A 21,497-nucleotide genomic window follows, 5' to 3' on the forward strand; every position below is an offset into this window, starting at 1 on the left:
GAGAATGTCTTCTATAGTAAAAACAAAAAGATACAAGTGACAAAATGAACTGCTAAAGGAAAGTGAGGGCCACTGAATGATGATTTAAGTTCAGAAGTTTGTGAATATGAAAATGGAACAGCAAGGAAAACCAGTTAGGGGAGGCCGGTACTCAACAGCGGCTGCGAGTGTACTAGGAGCTCAAGAACCACGTGTGGACTTGAATGCAAGGGCAGAAAGGAGAAGCGGCTAGGACGGAAAGCAGCTGTGGATCGCGCCCCGCGATCAAGTCACGCCCCCGCCATCGATCATGCCCCACAATCAATCACGTCCCCGCCATCAATCACGCACCCCAATCGATCACGCCCCCACCATCGATCACGCCCCCACAATCAATCGTGCCCCCGCCATCGATCACACCCCCGCCATCGATCACGCCCCCACAATCGATCACGCCCCCGCCATCGATCACGCCCCCACAATCGATCGTGCCCCCACCATCGATCACGCCCCCGCCATCGATCACGCCCCCACAATCAATCGTGCCCCCGCCATCAATCATGCCGCCATCGGTCACGCCATGGGTCACGCCATCGATCACGCCCCCACCATCGATCACGCCCCCACCATCGATCACGCCCCCGCAATCAATCACGCCCCACAATCAATCACGCCCCACAATCGATCACGCCCTGCATTTGATCACACCCCACAATCGATCACACTCTCTGCATCCCCCACCAGCTGCCTGATGTTGGCGGCCACCTTGAACCAGCCAGCCTAGCAGAGCTAGAGTGGAGCAAGACTCTCAGGCCCTGCTGGACTTCCTGAGCCTGAGGTAAATACCATCTGGTTGCCAAAAATGCCTTAAAAGAGCACACTTCCATTCTTGGTCTCCACCCTGCTCCTTCAGAATCAACTTTAGGAAGTTTCTAGAAATAGCCAACAGCTCAAAACCACAATTTCTTTGGCTGCTAAGGAGTGTCTGGCAACCTGCTGAGATCTTCTTTTCAAATGAGGGGATAGGCGTGACCCAAAACAGTCTGTTTTTTCTGTGGCATGGTTATAATTACACCTTATTCCAAATACCTTCCAAGGTTTTTCCACTATCTTCAAAACTTTTAAAATCACTCTTAGAAGTGGCTTTGTAGCCTTTTGAGTCAGTTTTCAAGGGGGCCAGAAATGATCCAGATGAGGCTATTACTGGAATAGCCCCCACCTCCAGATCGGAATCAGGGCCATACATCTAGAGCTGTCCAATAGACAATGGGAGACATTCCTTGCGTGTGAACTTTGACATGAGACAAAAGAATAAAATTGTATTTCGGAGCTTCTCGTGATTCTCACGTCATGAGGCAGCACACAGCCTCCTGTGGTGCCAGGTCACAAGACAGCTTCCAGAGGCGCGGGCCCTGTGTTCCTACCTCCTCCTTGGAAGCACACAGACAGCACCAGTTCCCTTCTAAGCCACAGGGAACTTACAGCAGGCGCTTTTCACGGTTAGAAGAGGAAGGAGATCTCTTCACAGGGGAAGTGCCACCACTGGCCAGAGCACCCACAGTCACAGTCTCAGGACCACTGACCATCTCAGTGACACTGGTGGGCCCGGCTCTGCCTCTGGCCCGAACTACTCCCTACTCCATATTCTTGGTGACTCTGAAACTGAGGCGGCAGAAAGGAGAACCACAGCCTGTGACGGCACGTGGTATCACCAGAGACCAAAAAGAGGGAAAATGACCAGCCTCTGAGAACCACAGCCTGTGACAGCACTTGGTATCACCAGAGACAAAAAAGAGGGAAAATGACCAGCCTCTGATGTGTAGACCTCCTTGCCAAGTTCTTCATTTTCAAAGTCACCTCCTGAGATGGGCAAGACCTGGCTATGTGACTAGTGAGCCGCAGAATCATGTCACTTCCTCTCCGTGGGTCACAACTTCGAATAGCTGTGAAATAAGAGGGTGGGGCGAGCGGCCCATACTAGATGATTCCGTGTCCTCTCCAGTGCCAATTCTTCCACAACACCCATCTTACGGTGCTGACTGGCTTCACAGGTGGCTACAGGTTAGATGTGTGCTTAATCCTGGAGCAGAAGGATACACTTCTGCATATAAACGTCAATGTTTCCAACAGCAGGTTTTTTCCTTTTCTTTTTTTTTTTTTTGAGACGACGTCTTGCTCTTGTCCCCCAGGCTGGAGTGCAATGGTGTAATCTCGGCTCACTGCAACCTCCACCTCCTGGGTCAAGTGATTCTCCTGCATCAGCCTCCCGAGTAGCTGGGATTACAGGTGCCTGCTACCACGCCTGGCTAATTTTTTGTATTTTTAGTAGAGATGGGGTTTCACCATGTTAGCCAGGATGGTCTCGAACTCCTGACCTCAGGTGATCTGCCAGCCTCGGCCTCCCAAAGTGCTGGGATTACAGGCATGAGCCACCGCGCCCGGCCTCTACCAACAGCAGTTTTTGAAGTGGCTATCAATGATTCAGATGAAAGAGCACCCATTCCCTCAGAGACATCACTGATGGTATCCACAGACCCAAACCTCAATCCCATGCACTTTCAGGGTGAGATGTGAATTGCAGTCTTCATAATCAATTGCTTAAATAGGATTCTAGAAAGAAGTCAACAGACTTGAAAGAATGTATCTTTGGCCTCATTCCTTTAAACTCCTTCCTCTTCTAACCATGAAAAGTTCCTACTATAAAGAGGTAGCTCTACTGACAACCGTCAGCAAAGCAGATATATGTGCTGAACTATCAAGATTTCCTAGTCATTCCTTTCTCTTCAGACTGGAGTACAGTGGTACATTCATGGCTCGCTGCAACCTCAACCTCCCAGGGTCAAGTGATCCTTCTCTCAGCCTCCTGAGTAGCTGGGACTATAGGTGTGCACCTCCATGCACAGCTAATTCTTGTATTTTTTGTAGAGATGGAGTTTTGCCATGTTGCCCAGGCTGGTCTCAAACTCCTGGGCTCAAGCGATCTGCCCACTTCAGCCTCCCAAAGTGCTAGGATTACAGGCGTGAGCCACCGCACCAACTGATTTCCTAGTCATTCAGAAATCATGAGCTGGGCAGGCCTGTCCGTTTCCAGGTTGAGTTCTTTTTTCACTCCACCATGAGACCTGCTACGCCTTTCTCACAGTTATGAGGTTAGACATGGCTGTGAAAAATATATTTTAGTTCAAGAGTTTCACGGTTTTCAAGAGAATGTAAGAATCTTCCGTTCTTTGTTGGGAAATACTGACTGATGACTAGAAACATTCACTGTCATGGGCATGCTTAGGCCAGGAGGATTTGAAATGTAAAGACACTAAAGAAAAAACTCTTTCCTTCAACGCTACAGCAAGCATGGAAGCATCTGCCAGAAGGGTAGTTGGAAGAATCAGCTATGCTTGAACCAAGGCTCATGAACTTCCATTTCAAACGTGCAGGCAAAGATTTCAGAACACAACTTTTCACATGACTTCTACAATTTACAGACAGCAAGACAGTAAATTCGAGAAACGGAAGCAATGCAGAGGGTAGTAACCTGCCTGCCATCTCCCGCCCCTCACAATAAATAGCTATTCCTATCATTTCCAGATGGTTCTACCACCACACGTAAACATAAGGGAAGAAAATTCACCAGAAAAGATGCTAAAAATAAGAAGTCTGGACTTTTCTCAAACTTCCAGTACCTCTTAAAAAAACAATTCTAGTCAAGCACTGAAAATAAGAAGCTGTCTCCTCTTGGCTCTTTTTAGTTTTACTTTTTTTTTTTTTTTCCTGAGACGAGTCTGCTCTCTTGCCCAGGCTGGAGTGCAGTGGCACAGTCTCGGCTCACTGCCGCCTCCACTTCCGGAGATCAAGTGATTCTCCCACTGCAGCCTCCCGAGTAACTGGAACCACAGGCACACACCACCATACGGCTCACTTTTTGTATTTTTGGTAGAGACAGGGTGTCACCATGTTGCCTAGGCTGGTCTCGAACTCCGGAGCTCAAGTGATCTGCCTGTCTCAGCCTCCCAAAGTGCTGCGATTACAGGTGTGAGCCACCAGGTCCAGCCTTTTTAGTGTTACTTAATAGCACATATTCTGTATTAATCTACACAAAATTATTGCAAACAGAGATTGTGAAATGAACTAAAAGTAAATCCTCCTGTGTTTGCAGCAACCCTACATGATAATGAACATTTGGAGCGCTGAAATATATTCACAGAATGTTGGATTTTCTATTTTTAAGGGAATGTGATTATAACAGTCAATACAAAGTTCCTTCAAATTTTTTAAACTATCTCTCTGGAAAAGTGTTGAAAAGCGAAGAGCCCACCAAAAGTACAGGCAGCAAAAGCAAAAAGAAACAAGTGTGACTACATCAAACTAAAAAGCCCATTAGAGAAATGCAAGTCAAAACCACGATGCAGTATCACCTCACAGCCCAGTGGGGGCGCTTTTCACGTTTACTGGCCATTTACATATCTTCTTTGGAGAAACGCTTATTTAAACCCTTTGCTTGCTTTTTAATTGAGTTGTTCGGCTTTTTGTTGCTGATTTTTAGGAATTCTTTGTATATTCTAGATACTAATCCATTATCAGATAAATGATTTGGAAATATTCTTCCCATTCTTTGTGTTGCCATGTTACCCTGCTGATAGTGTCTTTTCATGCACAAAGTTTTAAAATTTTTCATAAAGTCCAATTTATCTATGTTTTTCTTTTGTTGCCTAGGACTTTGATGTCATATCCAAGAAACTGCTGCCAAATTCAGTGCTGTGAAGATCTGCTCTTGTTTTCTTCTCAGAGTTTTAGAATTAGGTTTTACATCTAGCTATAGATCCATTTTGAGTAATTAATGAATCCCTACACTGGTTTCTGCCAAATAAAAGTTAGTTCTCTCATGTTCCTGCCATGCACAACCCCCTCCTTTACACCGACTGGAGATCGGCTCCCACACACATCTCCGTGAGTGCATGGCCACTGCCTGATAAGGGTCTTATCTTTTCTAATCCAGAACATACTCCTACTATCCAGACTCCTGTACCTCTGTAATCCACTAGACTTTTACAAAATACAAGTGATATCATGCCCCCCACGCTTAAAATCTTTCACTGTCCACAAAATAAAAAATATTTAGCAAGGTATATAAAACCTGACCCCATCTACCTACGCAGCCTTATCTCCCTCTGCTGCCTCCAAACTCCTTGAGGCTCCCTCTTCCTTCTCTCCCCGCTTACTGTCACGTTGGTAAGATGCCACCCATTCTTTTAAGATTCCGATTAAAATGGAATTTGTCTACGCCCCCTGCCCTCAGCCTATCAGTTCCTCTTCTGAGATCCTGCTATACCTTGTACAGCATATACCATGGTTTTGTTACATCTGTTACGCTGGAATCTTCTATTAATGTCTTTCTTCTCCATACAAAAATGGTGAACTCTTTGAAGGGAGAGAGTGTGTATTTCTTATTTTTGTGCCTTCAGTCCCCTAGCACAGGGCCTAGGATGTAGAAAATGCAGGGTAAATATCTGTCACATAAATGAAGAAAAGAACAAATGAATGTGAAAGAGATCGACTCTGAATCATCCTGAGAGCAGGGGTAGGAGGGACTGCCTTCCTCCTCCTCCCTCATCTGCTGACAGCAAATCTGCTTGCTCCATCCAAGCTCCTTCCTTCTCGCAGCTCATAAAGTCCTGTTCGCCTGCTTTCTTGGCTGCCTCACAGTCCAGTCTGATAAGGCGATCAGCCAGCTCCAGGTGTCCTCGAGGGATACGAAGGAGGAGGGAGAGGGTGGCGGTTTCCCTAGTGTTCTGCCAAGCTCTGCTCCAACATTCCCTAATATTCTTTGGCATTTCCACGACAAGATACACACTGATGCCCCGAAGCCTTAGAAATAAGAAAAAGATTTTCATAAAAATCCAAATCCAGGCAAGAAAAGTGGTAGACTAGAAGCCTGAGGACTTCCTGGTAGGAAGGATGACAGGAAATCACTGCCCAAAAATGCTTCTTGAAAATGAAAGACATGAAGGTGGTGATACCAGAAGCAGGATGTGGCCCTGGGTCTGCTGCCAGCAGGGCATGCTGTGCCCTGCAATAGGAGGAATCAGCCGCTGTCCACGTCTGTACCCACACCGTGAATGCTCACGCCAGGTGGCAGAGGTGGGCCTCTGGGTCTGAGAACTTCAGCAGTAGCCAGAGGGGCTGCCAACACCCAGGAAGACCAGGGAGCCTCCGAGCCTAGGAGATCAGCCGCTGGGACACCCACCTGGTAGGTTTCTCCAGGTCTGGACCCCTCACTTTGGAAGAGCTGTCTGTGATAACACTTGGCCAAGCAGCAATTCCCACTTCTCGCCCAGGAGCAGGTAGCAGCTAAAGAGCATTCTTGATCAGACTAACAGAGAATATCAAAAATAAAAACGAGGCCAGGCGCAGTGGCTCACGCCTGTCATCCCAGCACTTTGGGAGACTGAGGCCGGTGGATCACTTGAGGTGTCAGGAGTTTGAAACCAGCCTGGCCAACATGGTGAAACCCCGTTTCTACTAACAATATAAAAACTAGCTGGGCGTGGGTGGTGGGCGTGGGTGGTAGGCGTGGGTGGTGGGTACCTGTGGTCCCAGCTACTCAGGAGGCTGAGGCAGGAGACTTTCTTGAACCCGGGAGGCGGAGCTTGCAGTGAGCTGAGATCGTGCCACTGCACCCCAGCCTGGGTGATGGAGTGAGACTTGGTCACAAAAAATCAATGAATACAATAAAAATGAGCTTTCAGCTAAGAATCACCAAACATTTGAGAAATGCTAAAGAGAGAGAATTGCCACACTGAACAAACTGAAGATCTTACACTGGCGACAGAGAAATGGAACAGGCAGCCCAGTGCTTTAACATACAGATAATTTCTATTCTGTGGGAGATGTATGAGAACATTATGCCCATGAGAAAAGAATCAGCTAGATATGCTGGAAATTAAAAAGCTGGATTGTTAAAATAAAAATTCAACAGCTGGGCCAAATAGCAGACTAGATGCAAGTGAAGAGTAAATTAAAACAGGAAGACTGGGTTGAGGAATTCTTTCAGAGAGCAGTTCAGAAGGACAGAGAGACGGAAAGCATGAAAGGAAAATTAAGAGACATGGCAGCAGATCTAGAAGCTCCAACGTTCACGTAACAAGAATTCCATGAGGAGAGAATGCAGAGACAAAGCTGTAGAGACTACCCAAAGAAAGGAATAAAGGAGAATAATTTCTCAGGGTATGAGAAACGCAGGAGTCTTCAGATGAAGAATACAACTGGGGCTTGGTACAGTGGCTCACGCCTGTAATCCCAGCACTTTGGGAGGATGAGGCAGGAGGATCACTTGAGCCCAGGAGTTCAAGAGCAGCCTGGGCAACACAGGAAGATCCCACCTCTACAGAAAAATGTTAAACATCAGCCAGGCATGGTGGTATTTGCCTGTACTCCCGGCTACTCAGGAGGTGGAGGCAGGAGGATGTCTTCAGCCCAGGAGTTCCAGGTTGCAGCGAGCAATGACCGCGCCACGGCACTCCCGCCTGGGCACCAGAGCAAGACTCTGCCTCAGAAAAACAAAGCAAAACACTCATCTTACTAGCTACATGGGAAATGAAAATTAAAGGAACTGGATACCGTTTTCAACCATCAGAGAGATGAAAATGAAGAACAACAACATCACGTGTGGCTGAGGGTGCCGGGAAAGGTGCTCTCACAATTCACAGATCGTACTACAAGTATACAAAGCTTCGCTGCAGGGCAAATGGGCAGTAGTTACTAAAATTTTAAATGTATATAAACCTATAACCCAGAATCTATCCTAGAGAAATACTTGCATATGTGCAAATGGGGGCATATTTTAAGATTTAGAAACAAACGATCTAGTGCTATACCTGTGGCGTGTTATACTACGGGATTCTGTGCATCAATTCCAGGGAATGAAGCAGGTCTATACACACTGACGTGAAAAAAGAAATCTAAAAAATTCCAGAGAATGAAGCAGGTCTATACACACTGATGTGAAAAAAAAAATCTAAAAAATTCCAGAGAATGAAGCAGGTCTATACATACTGACGTTAAAAACAAATATCTACAATACATGTGGTTGAAAACAAAAAGCAGTTTTTAGAATAAAGTGTAAGGTATGAAACCATTTAGTTAAAACAAAACAAAGCAAAACCAAAACCATTAACTGAAACTATAGATTTATGTAAATACACACATAAAAATCCGGAGCGATATCCATTAAACTGATAACAGTTACCACCTCTGGAGAGAACAATGGGATTCTGAGGTCTAGGTAAAGGGAACTTAGGCTTCATCTGTATATATATTTGACGCCTCCCAGGTTCAAGTGACTCTCCTGCCTCAGCTTTCCAAGTAGTTGCGATTACAGGCGCCCGCCACCATGTCCAGATAATTTTTGCATTTTTAGTAGAGACAGGGTTTCAACATGTTTGTCAGGCTGGTCTCGAACTCCTGACCTCAGGTGATCCACCTGCCGCGGCCTCCCAAAGTGCTGGGATTACAGGTGTGAGCCATAGGGCCCGGCCATGGCTCACTGTATTTTCTAAAGACCATCACAGCAATCTATCCCATCCCACGTGCTTTTTGTAACGATGTGACTTTGACATTCTTCCCGTTAGCATTAGTGGGTGGGAGAAGACTATGTTCCTTCCTCTTGAATCTTAGCAGCCTTGCGACTTCAGTAGAAGTGATGCTATGAAATTTCCCAGGCTTGCTTCTCTTGTGACGCTCATTCTTGGAACCAGCCACCTTAACATGAGGAAGTCCAAGAAGCCCGTGGAAGACAACAGAGAATCCCAGCCCAGGCCTGGCTGAGCTCCCAGCTGACAGCAAGTACCCAGGTGCCAGCCATGAGAGGGAGCCAGTGCATTCTCCAGTCCCTCTTGAGCTGCCTCGGCTAATGCTGCACGGAGCAGGGATGAGCTGGTCCCCCTGAGCCAGGCCAAATTATACATGCAAAACAATTATTGTTTTAAGCTACTAAGTTTTGTGCTGGTTTGTTACAAAGAAATAGATACCTAGAACAGTTTCCCTCACAAATGGGGACAGCTGAGAGTTGTCCATATACACAACTGCAACTATCTACGATAGGCAGCTTTGGAAGACACGGTAAGGGGTATCATGGGAGATGCCTGCACCAGACAGAGTCAGATCAGGTAGCATCTGAGGTTTCTTCACACAGTAGGATTCTGCAGTGAACATGCTGAGCTAAATGCTTAAGCACCTCCTAGCACCAGGTCCTTTTCTGAAAGCAAGATCACTTCCACTGGGGACGGTTTACCTTTCGGAAAGCCGCCGGATCTGTGGAATCCCCACGGACTTTTCCTCCGGGGACAGTTTACCTTTCGGAAAGCTGCCGGATCTGTGGAATCCCCACGGACTTTTCCTCCAGGGACAGTTTACCTTTCGGAAAGCTGCCGGATCTGTGGAATCCCCATATACTTGTGGAAGTGTTCCAGGACATTCATCACACCCTGAAGGAGATTAGCAACTTCTCCATATTGTCTTCGCCTGGTCATGGCTCTGCAAGGAAAGAATAAGTTTAAAAGTCTAGAAAAACACTAAGAACACAAGACACAGACACAGAACAACCTACTCTAGCTCTCAAACAGACATCAACTCGGCTGAATCAACGTTCACTGAGTGCTGAGTATATAAGCTGCTGTGCGTTGTGGGAGGCAAAAAACAGGATCTGGTCCAAATTCTCAAGGTGACATCATACAGTAAGACAGAGAGTCAAGTACACATCTAACTAGTATAAAATAGGATGAACTATGTTCTAAACAGAAGTGCACGTTATGTGCTATGGTGGGAAGAATGTGTGAGTGATTAATTCTCATTCGGTGTGGGGACAGGAATCTGGGAAGACGATGGATTTAGAATTTGGGTTGGATATTTTGGGATTAGCAAGCTTGGGACAGAGAACAGGGGTAGGGATGTTACTATCTGAGGATTACAGCCCATGAGCAAACCAAACACATCTTTCCAGGACAAAACAAAGGGCATGGCTGGGCACGGCGGCTCACGCCTGTAATCCCAGCACTTTGGGAGGCTGAGGCGGGCGGTCATGAAGTCAGGAGATCAAGACCATCCTGGCCAACATGGTGAAACCCCGTCTCTACTAAAAATACAAAAAATTAGCTGGGCGTGGTGGCAGGTGCCTGTAATCCCAGCTACTCGGGAGGCTGAGGCAAGAGACTCGCTTGAACCTGGGAAGCGGAGGTTTCAGTGAGCCAAGATCATGCCACTGCACTCCAGCCAGGGCGACAGTGTGAGACTCCCATCTCAAAAACAAAAACAAAAACACAGAAAGGGCCCAGCTTTAAATATTAACTGAAATCTGCAGGTTCTGAGGCATCTGTGTCACAGACCTCTACTTTCCCTACTGCTAAGGTTAATGTCGCTTCAATAAAAGGATGCTGATAAAATCAAGTTACACACAGGGAGGAAATATAAACTATTAGATCTAAATTTTTCATTAGGGTTGGGCTATTTTATTACATTTATAATTTATGATTTTCCATAAGAGGCATTGAAAAAGACAGGATCAAGTTCAAGCCAAGGTGTTACACTGCTACCAACATTGCTATCACCGCCTGTTCTCACCACTGCCTGTTCTCACCACCACCTGTTCCCACCAGCGCCTGTTCTCACCACCGCCTGGTCTTAACCACTGCCTGGTCTCACCACCGCCTGTTCTCACCATTGCCTGTTCTCACCACTGCCTGGTCGTACCACCACCTGGTCTTAACCACCGCCTAGTCTCACCAGTGCCTGTTCTCACCACTGCCTGTTCCCACCACCACTTGTTCTCACCACCGCCTGTTCCCACCAGCGCCTGTTCTCACCACCGCCTGGTCTTAACCACTGCCTGTTCTCACCATCGCCTGTTCTCACCACTGCCTGGTCTTACCACCACCTGGTCTTAACCACCGCCTAGTCTCACCAGTGCCTGGTCTCACCACTGCCTGGTCTCACCAGCACCTGGTCTTAGCCACTACCTGGTCTCACCAGCGCCTGGTCTCACCAGCACCTGGTCTCACCGCTGCCTGGTCTGTTGGTTTGGCGGACACCCACCACCCAAGAAAGAACAAATGTGACTGCCCTCTGGTCTCCCTCTGGCCCCTGCTCTCACTGCTCACAGGGGAGTGGACCGGGGGTCCCTGGAGCTCATACAATACCTAGAGAGGTCAGGAAGAGGCCTGCCCCTCCTCCTCTTTCCCTGAAGGCACTCTCCCACTTCCCCCACCCAGGACTTCGAATGCTGTGTCTCAGTTTCTATGAAGATGAGCTTTCCCTGTCCACACACGGAATCACACTGAGGCTGGAGCAGGGGGAGTCCCCAGCCTGAGATGGGCCACAGAGGTGAGCTGGAGTGTCAGAATCTTGCTAGTAAAGGAGGCTTTAGACTGCTTCTCTGTAGTAAATAACCAGCTCTTCCTTCTAATACTATTTCTAATGTTCTGATGTATCATTCCCTCTACAAACCAAACGGAAAGCTAATAAAAAGTAGATTGAAAAAAAGTGGTTTGAATGATTGAGTTCTGTCTCCTATATAGGGTCTCTTTGATGACAGCGCAACTCAGCCCAACGCAAGTAGGAAACTCGTCGAGGCAGAAGCAGCCGGGAGTGAACGTGGGCCTGCGTCCCTCTGTCTGCCTTGACGGTACAGAGCTGCAGCCTAAAGACGGGCCATATTCTCAGAATTGTTCTGAGAGGCTTCCTGGGTCCCCTTCTGACCGGCTGCCAGTGTTCGTTAGGTTTTGAACACCAGAGGGCACAAAGCAAAAACGTGACTGGACACTTGAAGCCAATTTGCAGAAGGTGGGACGGGATGGTGAGACTTTCCCGGCTGAGAAGTAAACAGGCCGACAACACCATTTCTCTATGTGACACATTTCCCGTGGCCCCAGAAGAGAAAGCTGGCATTGCTTACTCGAGGGAGTCGACACCTCCTGCCAGCATGTGCAGGTGGTTCAGCGTGGTGATTGAGGTGGTCAGGTGGCGTTTGGCGTGATCTAATTGCTTAATGTCACGGGTGATTTCTTTCACCTAAACATTGAAAAACCAAAGAGAGAAAGGAAGACGGTTAAGAAGGATGTAAAACGCTTCCGCAAGTAGCTCCCTAAGAAACGAATGCAGATGAAGCAGGGAAAAATCTCAGGTTAGCAAACACTCTCACAATACAAAATCAAAATAATTTCCAACCAGGCATTTAATGCGGCATCTCTTTGGACTTCACTTGGGGTTATAAAACCTTCAGCTGCGAGCATGAAATGAACTTTATTTTTTACCCCAAATGAAATGATCCAAACGGCAATTCAGTATTGAGCACACAGGACAGAGGAGGCAGGCACAGCACCGTTCCTCCTGAACAAGGTGAGGAAAGTGTGCCTTCTGGTGCGGACGCCGCTGGCCGAACAAAATGCCTCAGTCAGCACCTGGCACTCACACCGTCTTTCCCAACGGAACGAGGGCCTGAGCCTCCAGCAAAGACTTTCAAATCTCAAGAAGACTGAAACAGAAGCCCTGTGACACACGCTTAACATGTAAGTCACCAGGAGGGCAGGCGCAGTCTTCAGGGAGTGAGAAGGCAGTTTGGGGAGTAAGCACCTGACAGTGTTGTTTCGGCAGGTGCAAGAGAAGAGAAGCTGTCTCGGAATGCAAGGGTATCTCAGTCACCAGAAAAGCATATTCAATAGAGAAGCTGGAAAAATTCCCCAACTTTACTAACACCCAGGTGAAATCATCCACTGTGTTTCTTGGGCCACGCTAAGAAACTTTCTGTGTGTGTGTGTGTGTGTGTGTGTGTGTGTGTGTGTTTTATCACGCCACATTAGTTTTAATTACGTACAAAGATCTAACATGTCACGCACGGACCATTTCACCCACTGCTCTGTTTGGCTGCCAGTCTCGTCTCTCTCTTCTGCAATGGTGAGGCGGGTACCCCTTCCTCGGGGAAGAAAAATCCATGGTTTGTTGCCAATAGTGAAAATGTTGGAAAGTCGAGTGGCAAAGCTGTTGCCATTGGCGTCTTTCACATGAACCACGTCAAAAGATCCAGGGTGCCTCTCTCTGTTGGGGTCACACCAATTCTTCCTAGGTTGGCACCTCCAGTCACCACACACAGCTTACCAGTGTCGAACTTGATGAAATCAATAATCTTGCCAGTCTCCAAATCAATCTGAATGGTGTCATTCACCTCGATGAGGGGTCAGGGTAGCGGACAGTGTGCGCATCATGGTCACAAGATGAGGTGACCATATTCTTTTTTGTGCCCACAAAGATTGTTCTCACTTTGCACAACTTGTACTTGGCCTCCTCGGGTGTAATACGATGTACAGCAAAGCGACCCTTGGTGTCACAGATCAAATGGAAATTCTCGCCGGTCTTGCCAATGCTGATGACGTCCATGAACCCAGCAGGGGAGGTTGTATCAGTTCGGACCTTGCCATCGATCTTAATGAACCGCTGCACGCAAGTCTTCTTTCCTTAAGTCTGTTCCTTAGGAAAATGATGAGGGGGAGACACTCTCTCAACTTGGGGGACCGTGGACGGACTAGGAGCAAACACACCAGTCCATTTATCCAGCACCCAATGCTTTGGAGCTGCCATGCACTTCAGACGCTTTTTGGCACCACGAGCCATGGCTGCATTAGGCAAGGAAATGGGACCTCCGTCTTCCGGGGCACGCAGCGAAACTTTCTCAAGAGCAGTTTGGTTGCCCAGGTTCTGTGATACCTGGAAGGAAGGGACTGCCCTGGATACCAAGCACAAACACTGCAGCCACGGGACAGATGCATCCCGCTAAAGGGAGAAACTCGGCAGTGGGTTCATGGGCCCCGTGAACTCATAGAGGTTATGACCTGCCCAGCTCAAGTCCACACCCACAATCCTGCAAGCCTCACCTGGATCTCAGCTGTAAAAAGCCTCTTTCATGGTGACTTCCCAATCAAGCCTTCCTTCCTTCTACAACCCCCAAACAACCTCTGTTTCCACTGAATTTTAAAAAAAAAGAAAGTTTAAGACCCACCACTACTTTACCAAATACTTGAATTTGGGGCAAAAAAAACAACCCAGGAGTGGTGTCACAAGCTGGATATACAAGGCTGAAGACTGGCCCTGTAATCTGATCACCCACTTGCCGATCTGAAATCAGCATCCTTTTTCCTACAAAACAATCTCTGTATCTCTTCCAGGGTTTTTAGCTTTGGTCTAACATAGGGAGTCTTTATTTTTTATTTTTATTTATTTATTTATTGAGACGGAGTCTCACTCTGTCGCCCAGGCTGGAGTACAGTAGTGCGATCTCGGCTCACTGCAGCCTCCACCTCCCAGGCAAGCGATTCTCTGCCTCAGCCTACAGAGCACCTGGGATTACAGGTGTGCACCACGACGCCTGGTTAATTTTTGTATTTTTAGTAGAGACACAGTTTTGCCATGTTGGCCAGGCTGGCCCTGAACTCCTGGCCTCAAGTAATCCGCCCTCCTTGGCCTACCAAAGTGCTGGGATTACAGGCGTGAGCCATGGTGCCCGGCCGCATCGGGGGTCTTTAACCACCGTGTTCAAAGTCACGGTCATCTACGACTCTTCCTGGTCCCTGCATCATTAACTCCTAAATATTCTTCCTCTGCTTCATCTCAAAAATCTATCCCTTCTCTCTATTCCTTGTTCAGGCCCTCACTGCTCTACACTGGAGCTGACTGGTCTCTTTATTCCCAGGCTCTCCCATCACTCCCCATCCCACAGCCTGTGTTTCTCTAGACAAACTGAACCACAAATTTTTCCCTAAACAAAGCCTTCAATGGCAGGGCATGCCAGGGGTACTCAGATAAAACCGACACGAGACCACCCGTGAGACAGAATGCCCATGGTTGATTCGCCTCAACTGTTGCCCATGGGCAGCGAAAACGGGCAGAGCTGAAGCGGGAGGTTTTAGAGTCAGACAGATCCAGGGCTGAACCCCAGCTCTACCACTCACCAACACTGCATCCTAGAACAAGTTTCTCAGCCTCACGGAGTCTCAGTTTTCTCATCGATAAGATGGGTCATCACAGAGATAATAATGATCCTAAAACCTAGTTCAGAAGGTTGTTGTGAGGGCTGGTGCAAAGCAGCCGGCACAGAGCTGACACTGAACGAGCTCAAGAAAGATCACTTCTCCCACGCAGGGAGGCCCCTGAAACTACGCCACGGAATGAAAGAGGAAATGCTCCCGATTTCCGTAAATACAACATCGCATGCAGGACTGTGTGAAGACAATGCCAGGCTGGGCTGCCAGAATGAGCCAACAGCACGTGATGTGCTTCCCCCTGCAGAGAGCCTGTGAACGGACGTGCAGTCAGGGAGGTTTCACATCACCAAGATTCCTGTCCCAGAAAAGCAGATGTTCATAGCTCTGGGAATGGAATGTGACCCTTGTGGAGAGCCTACAAACGGACGCATGGGGGGGACGCCTGCTCATATGGATAAGATAGGGCTATAAACGCCCTCATCTTCCACGGCTCTTCTAGGCCTCTTTAGGGTTAAGACATACTCCCTTCTGAGAATTTCTGGTCTAACCGGTTGTCTAGCTTCATATCCTGTTTCTCTGGATTGTTTGTAACCAGGTTTTGCTGCAACTGTTACTGCTGATTAATATCTCACTAATCATAGGTTATGGAAAGACTGTGTTCCCATTTTAAGGCTCTGTTAGAAATCGCTGATACACACACTCTATTGTAAATTCTTATCTGTATACTGTACTTCTGCATACAGATGTTATGTTAAAGAATTACTTCATGCCCATGTGACCATCTCACATCAAATGACCCCAAATCCTTCACTAACCTACCCCCGGCCTCACTAAACTTAATAGTAAATGCTGGCATATCCAGTGCATTGTTGGCACCGTGGGACCAGAAGGCGGTGACCCCCTGGACCCAGCTTTCACTATCTTGTGTGTATCTATTATTTCTTGACCAGCCGATCCGCCTGGGAACAAAGAGAGAGCCCCGCTGCATTGCAGGCTGCTGGCCAGATCCCGCAATACCCCCCTCACTCCCACCACTTCCTCCCTTCAGCACAGCACTGTGCAGGAAAGCAAACTGCTTTAAAATAAGACGTCTCATAACTTGGGAGCAAACTGTCACTGCAAACCCCCTCGGCTGGAAGAGGAAGCATACTCCAGAACTCAGATTAGCATCATAAGGATATCAATAAATGCAATCAGCTCCAGCAAAAGCAGCGTGGGACGCTCTCACTGATCACCACGCTTTGAGGCTCCTGGGTGCTGCTGGGTGTGGTGTCTCCTTGGGGAAGGACCACAGAAAATTCAGGTCCCTAGAATATGCTCAGTGCTCTTCATATGTTTAATTTTCACAACAACCCTGTGAGGCAAATACCATTATTCCTATTTTACAGTTGACGAAACTGGAATTCTGAGACAATTGAGAGACAAGACACTACTGAGTCCGAATCTGAACCCAGGATCCAGCACTTCCCAGTGCCTCCCACGGGGGAGGAGAGTCTGAACGCAGGATCCAGCACTTCCCAGTGCCTCCCATGGGGGTGGAGAGGGTGAATGAATGCTGGATTCTCGGTCTTCAGAGCAAGCTTCTGAGCACATCACTGGGGGACACAGATTCGTCAAGGGGGAACTCAACCAAAACCACACACACGGATCATGGGCAGGGGATATCCCTCCTCTCTGCATCCCTCCCTCCTCCCAGCTCCAGGACCCTTCTCAGTGTGCACCAAGCTACACACCACACATCTTGATGGAGAAATGCGTGGTACCAATACCAAGAGATGTTAGAGAAAGGAATATCCAAAATGACTAGGAAACTATTTTCAGAAAGGAGAAAAAAAAATTGCAGCCGGGCGCGGGGCCTCACGCCTGTAATCCCAGCACTTTGGGAGGCCGAGGCAAGCGGATCATGAGGTCAGGAGATCAAGACCATCCTGGCCAACGTGGTGAAACCTCATCTCTACTAAAAATACAAAAATTAGCCGGGTGTGGTAGCGGGTGCCTGTAATCCCAGCTACTCGGGCGGCTCAGGCAGAGGAATCGCTTGAACCTGGGCGGCAGAGGTTGCGGTGAGCCGAGATCGCACCAATGCGCTCTAGCCTGGGTGACAGGGCAAGACTCCATCGGAAGAAAAAAAAAAAAAAAGTTGCCTGTTTAAACCCAGGGCTGCAAACGCAGGGCAGCAGAGATGGTGAGTCACTACTGACCAGCAGCTCCCCTTGAATTGATCTGAACGCATTCCTAGGGGCTTGCTTTAGAGATGCAGATGACCGTGGTTGGTAGGAGGTGCCATTATTAGAAAAAGCTCCTTATTAGAATGCCCAGATGAGAAGCTCACTTCCTCTTTTGGTGCAAAAAGGTTAGGAAGAAATCAGAACTCACCATTTGCTCTGACTTTTCAGCTTTGTCTTTGATGTCTTTGATTTTGCCAAAGAGCTGCTGGATAGCTTTCTGAGCCTCTTCAAGTGCCTAGAGTAAGAGAAACACATGAACAACAAAAGGCAGCTGGAGACAGCACCTGTCACTACGCTGTAACGCACGCTGGGAACACTGGAGACAGCACCGGTCACTACGCTGTAACCCACGCTGGGCACACTGGAGACAGCACCAGTCACTACGCTGTAACCCACGCTGGGCACACTGGAGACAGCACCGGTCACTACGCTGTAATCCACGCTGGGCATACCGGTCACTACGCTGTAACCCACGCTGGGCACAAAAGAAACTTCCATGAACTCTCCTGACTCGTCGTGCTTATGCCAACGATTTTTCTGTACAGCGTCCGGTACCTGCGTACAGGCAAACACTCAGGACTCTTACCAACGTGCCTCGCAAAGTTTTAACTTAAAACTAAATGATTCCCCCCATCTCAGTGATTACTGTCCACGTTACTGATAACAGCAAATAGGACAAGTATATCTCTGTGTGTGAGTGTATGCAAGCAACCATGCGCAGTGACCTTCAAAGCCTCCTACAGAGGGACGGGGTAGCTCTAAATTGGGGCGAGGGAAAGCTCTGGACTTGGAAGTTCCAAATTGTGCCTTCAAAAAAGCCTGAACCGTGAATGGGGGACTCCAGAACTGCAACAAATCTTAAAGACTTTCATAGTAAGTCACTTGAAAACCAATGAAATGCACTTAGAAAGGAACGCTGGGCGGGGCACAGTGGCTCACGCCTGTAATCCGAGCACTTTGGGAGGCCAAGGTGGGCGGATCACGAGGTCGGGAGATCGAGGCCATCCTGGCTAACACGGTGAAACCCGTCTCTACTAAAAATACAAAAAATTAGCCGGGCGAGGTGGCGGTACCTGTAGTCCCAGTTACTCGGGAGGCTGAGGCAGGACAATGGCATCAACCCGGGAGGCGGAGCTTGCAGTGAGCCAAGATCGTGCCACTGCACTCCAGCCTGGGAGACAGACAGAGCGAGAATCCGTCTCAAAAAAAAAAAAGCGGGGGGGACACTAAAAGCTAACGGTGGCTCACACCTGTAATCCCAGCACTTCAGAGGCTGAGGCAGGAGGATTGCTTGGGCCCAGGAGTTCAAGACTAGCCTGGGGAACATGGCGAGACTCAGTCTCTGGGGAAAAAAAAAAAAAAAAAAAAGTTAGCTAGCCAGACATGGTGGCACACGCCTGCAGTCTCAACTACTTGGGAGGCTGAGGTGGGAAAATTACTTGAGCCTGGGAGTTCAAGGCTGCAGTGAACTGTGATCACGCCACTGCACTCCAGCCTGGTGACTGAGCAAGACCTTGTCTCAAAAAACAAGCAAAAAGCTAATGGTGAGCCCAGTATTTCCACTGACATAAACACCTGCAAAGACGGATGCTATACAATAAAGTATTACAACACGGCTGCAGCTTGTGCCAGGAGGGGAAGCAACATGAGGGCAGTTGTGAGACATGGAGACCAGAAAGTGTCTGTGAGTGCCAGCAGCCCACGGACGTGCATAGACCATACGCACTGTAATAAAGACGATGAATTCCTGCGGCAGTTATAGTACTAGCCACGAGTCGGCATCTCCTTAACTCACTCCTTCAGTCATTCAATGAGTATTTACTGAAAGCCTCCCATACACCAGGCTTGATTCTGAGCATGGGGAATCCAATGGGAAACAAGACAGTATGGTCCCTCTCTCTGTCCTCAAGGAACGAACTTACTTTGAGAAGTAAGTAAGGGGGAGGAGATCCTCTAAAAACAACAAAATAAAGAAACAAGTGTGTCTTTACTTTGGATACACAAGTGTCCCTAAGTGTGACAGGTGTGGTGAAGGACTTATGCAGAGTGATGAGAATAAGGGAGATGGTGGTCACGGAAGGTCTCCTGAGAAAGGGCACCCGAATTAGGGCTGCAGGATGAGGAGGTGTCAGAATTTGTAGATTTGGAGTAAGAGGATTTTTTTTTTTTTTTTTTTGACATGGAGTCTCGCTCTGTCTCCCAGGCTGGAGTGAGTGGCGCAATCTCGGCTCACTGCAAGCTCCGCCTCCCGGGTTCACGCCATTCTCCTGCCTCAGCCTCCCGAGTAACTGGGACTACAGGTGCCCACCACAACACCCAGCTAATTTTTTGTGTTTTTAGTAGAGACGGGGTCTCACCATGTTAGCCAGGATGGTCTCGATCTCCTGACCTCGTGATCCGCCCGTCTCGGCCTCCCAAAGTGCTGGGATGACAGGCGTGAGCCACCGCGCCCGGCCTGGAGTAAGAGATTTTTAAGCAGAGAGAACAGCAAATGCAAACACCCTGACAGAGAAAAGACCTCAATGTTTTGGAGGTCCAAAAAGAGAGACAGTAGGTGGTAGTGTAATATCGCAGTGGGAAGTGTCTAGAAATAATCTGGAGAGGTAGGCAGGAGCCAGAACATGGAGGGGCTCAAAGCATGAGGATTCTCGTCTAAGTGCAAATGAGAAGCCACTGAGGGGTTTTACACAAGGGACAGGCGAACAGTTCACTTGCACAAAAGACTGTCCTGGCTGTTATGTGGCAAGAGAGTTGTGCAGGGCAGGAGGGAGAGCAGGAGTGAAAGGCCCGTGAAAAGTTGCTACCGCTGTCCACACCAGACGGTGGAGGTCTAGACAAGGCAGCCGGTGCTGACGGGAAGACGCGGCGCGATGCAAGGTTTCTAGGAAGCTCTGACGCACAGGACTCACTCACGGACGGACTCTGTGGGGAACGAGGGTGAGGGAAGAACCAAGGATGACTCCCGGGTTTTGGTTCACTGACTGAACTAGGGAATGCAGGAGCAGGACAGGTCCGACAGGCAGGTGTGTCGTGGTGGCTGGGAGTGAAGAGTCCCATCTGCAATACGTTAAGGGCGCCTGTGCTGTGGCTGGAATGTGTCCCCAAAGTCATGCATTGGAAACATAATCCCCAGTGCAATGGTGTTGACGGGCGGGGCCTTTACCAGGCGACCAGGTCATGAGGGGTTTGCCCTCATGAATGAACGAATGGCATCATCCCGAGAGTGGGCTCTTGATAAAAGGATCTGTTCAGCCACTTTCTCATGCATGTGCACACTTTCTTGCCTTCTACCTCTGCCACGGGACGACGTGGTGAGAAGGCCCTCTCCGCGGGACGACGCCGTAAGAAGCCCTCGCCACAGGACGCCGCTGTAAGAAGCCCTCTCCATAAGAAGCCCGTGCCAGATGTGGGCCCGTTGACCTTGAACTTCCCAGCCTCCAGAATTGCAAGAAAGAAATCTCTTTTCTTTATAAATGATTGTCTGTACCATTCTGTCACAGTAACATAAAACACACTAAGAAAACTGGTATTAAGAAGTGGGCTATTGCTATAGTAAATACCTGAAAACATGGCTTTGGAACTGGGTAATGGACAGATGTGGAACAGTTTTGAAGTGAATGCTGGAAAAAGCCTGTATTGCTGTGAACAGAGTGCTAACGGGGATTCGGCTAAGGGGGATTCGGCTAACGGGGATTCGGCTAAGGGCGATTCGGCTAAGGGCGATTCGGCTAAGGGGGATTCGGCTAAGGGGGATTCAGCTAAGGGGGATTCAGCTACAGGCTCAGAAGAAAAACAGAAATGTAGAGAAAGTCTGGAACTTCTTAGAAATGACTTAGTGGTTGTGACAGAGTGTTGGCAGAAATACAGACAGGAGCCTGGGCACGGTGGCTCACATCTGTCATCCCAGTACTTTGGGAAGCCAAGGCGGGCGGATTACCGGAAGTCTGGAGTTCAAGACCAGCCTGACCAACATGGTGAAACCCCATCTCTACTCAAAATACAAAAATTAGCCGGGCGTGGTGGCGGCGCCTGTAATCCCAGCTACTCGGGAGGCTGAGGCAGGAGAATCGCTTAAACCCAGAAGGCAGAGGCTGCAGTGAGCTGAGACGGCATCATTGCCTCCAACCTGGGTGACAAGAGCAAGACTCTGTCTCCACCAAAAAAAAGATAGCTTACTTGAGATCAAGTAGAGACATTAAGTTGGACATAAGATTCTGGAGCTGGAAAGAGAGGTGATAGGCTGGGATTTAAATTCAGAAGTCATTACTTAAAG

General features: G+C 48.4%; 1 protein-coding gene across 3 annotated transcripts in view; it reads right to left on the reverse strand.

Annotated features, from left to right (window-relative positions):
* VPS53 (VPS53, GARP complex subunit) overlaps positions 1-21,497 on the reverse strand; it is a 164,038-nt gene that overhangs the window by 94,027 nt on the left and 48,514 nt on the right. For 2 of the 3 annotated variants that reach the window (XM_025363020.1, XM_025363021.1), the window contains exons 5-6: positions 11,918-12,033; positions 9,385-9,504 (exon numbers count right to left, since the gene is read on the reverse strand). In XM_025363020.1, the coding sequence (XP_025218805.1) occupies positions 9,385-9,504; positions 11,918-12,033 (236 nt within the window). Of the gene's footprint in view, positions 1-9,384; positions 9,505-11,917; positions 12,034-17,372; positions 17,460-21,497 lie in introns of all 3 variants that reach the window. The other variant, XM_025363018.1, reaches the window with a different exon arrangement.

Source organism: Theropithecus gelada, chromosome 16 (genome assembly GCF_003255815.1).
Source record: "Theropithecus gelada isolate Dixy chromosome 16, Tgel_1.0, whole genome shotgun sequence".
NCBI lineage: Eukaryota > Metazoa > Chordata > Mammalia > Primates > Cercopithecidae > Theropithecus > Theropithecus gelada.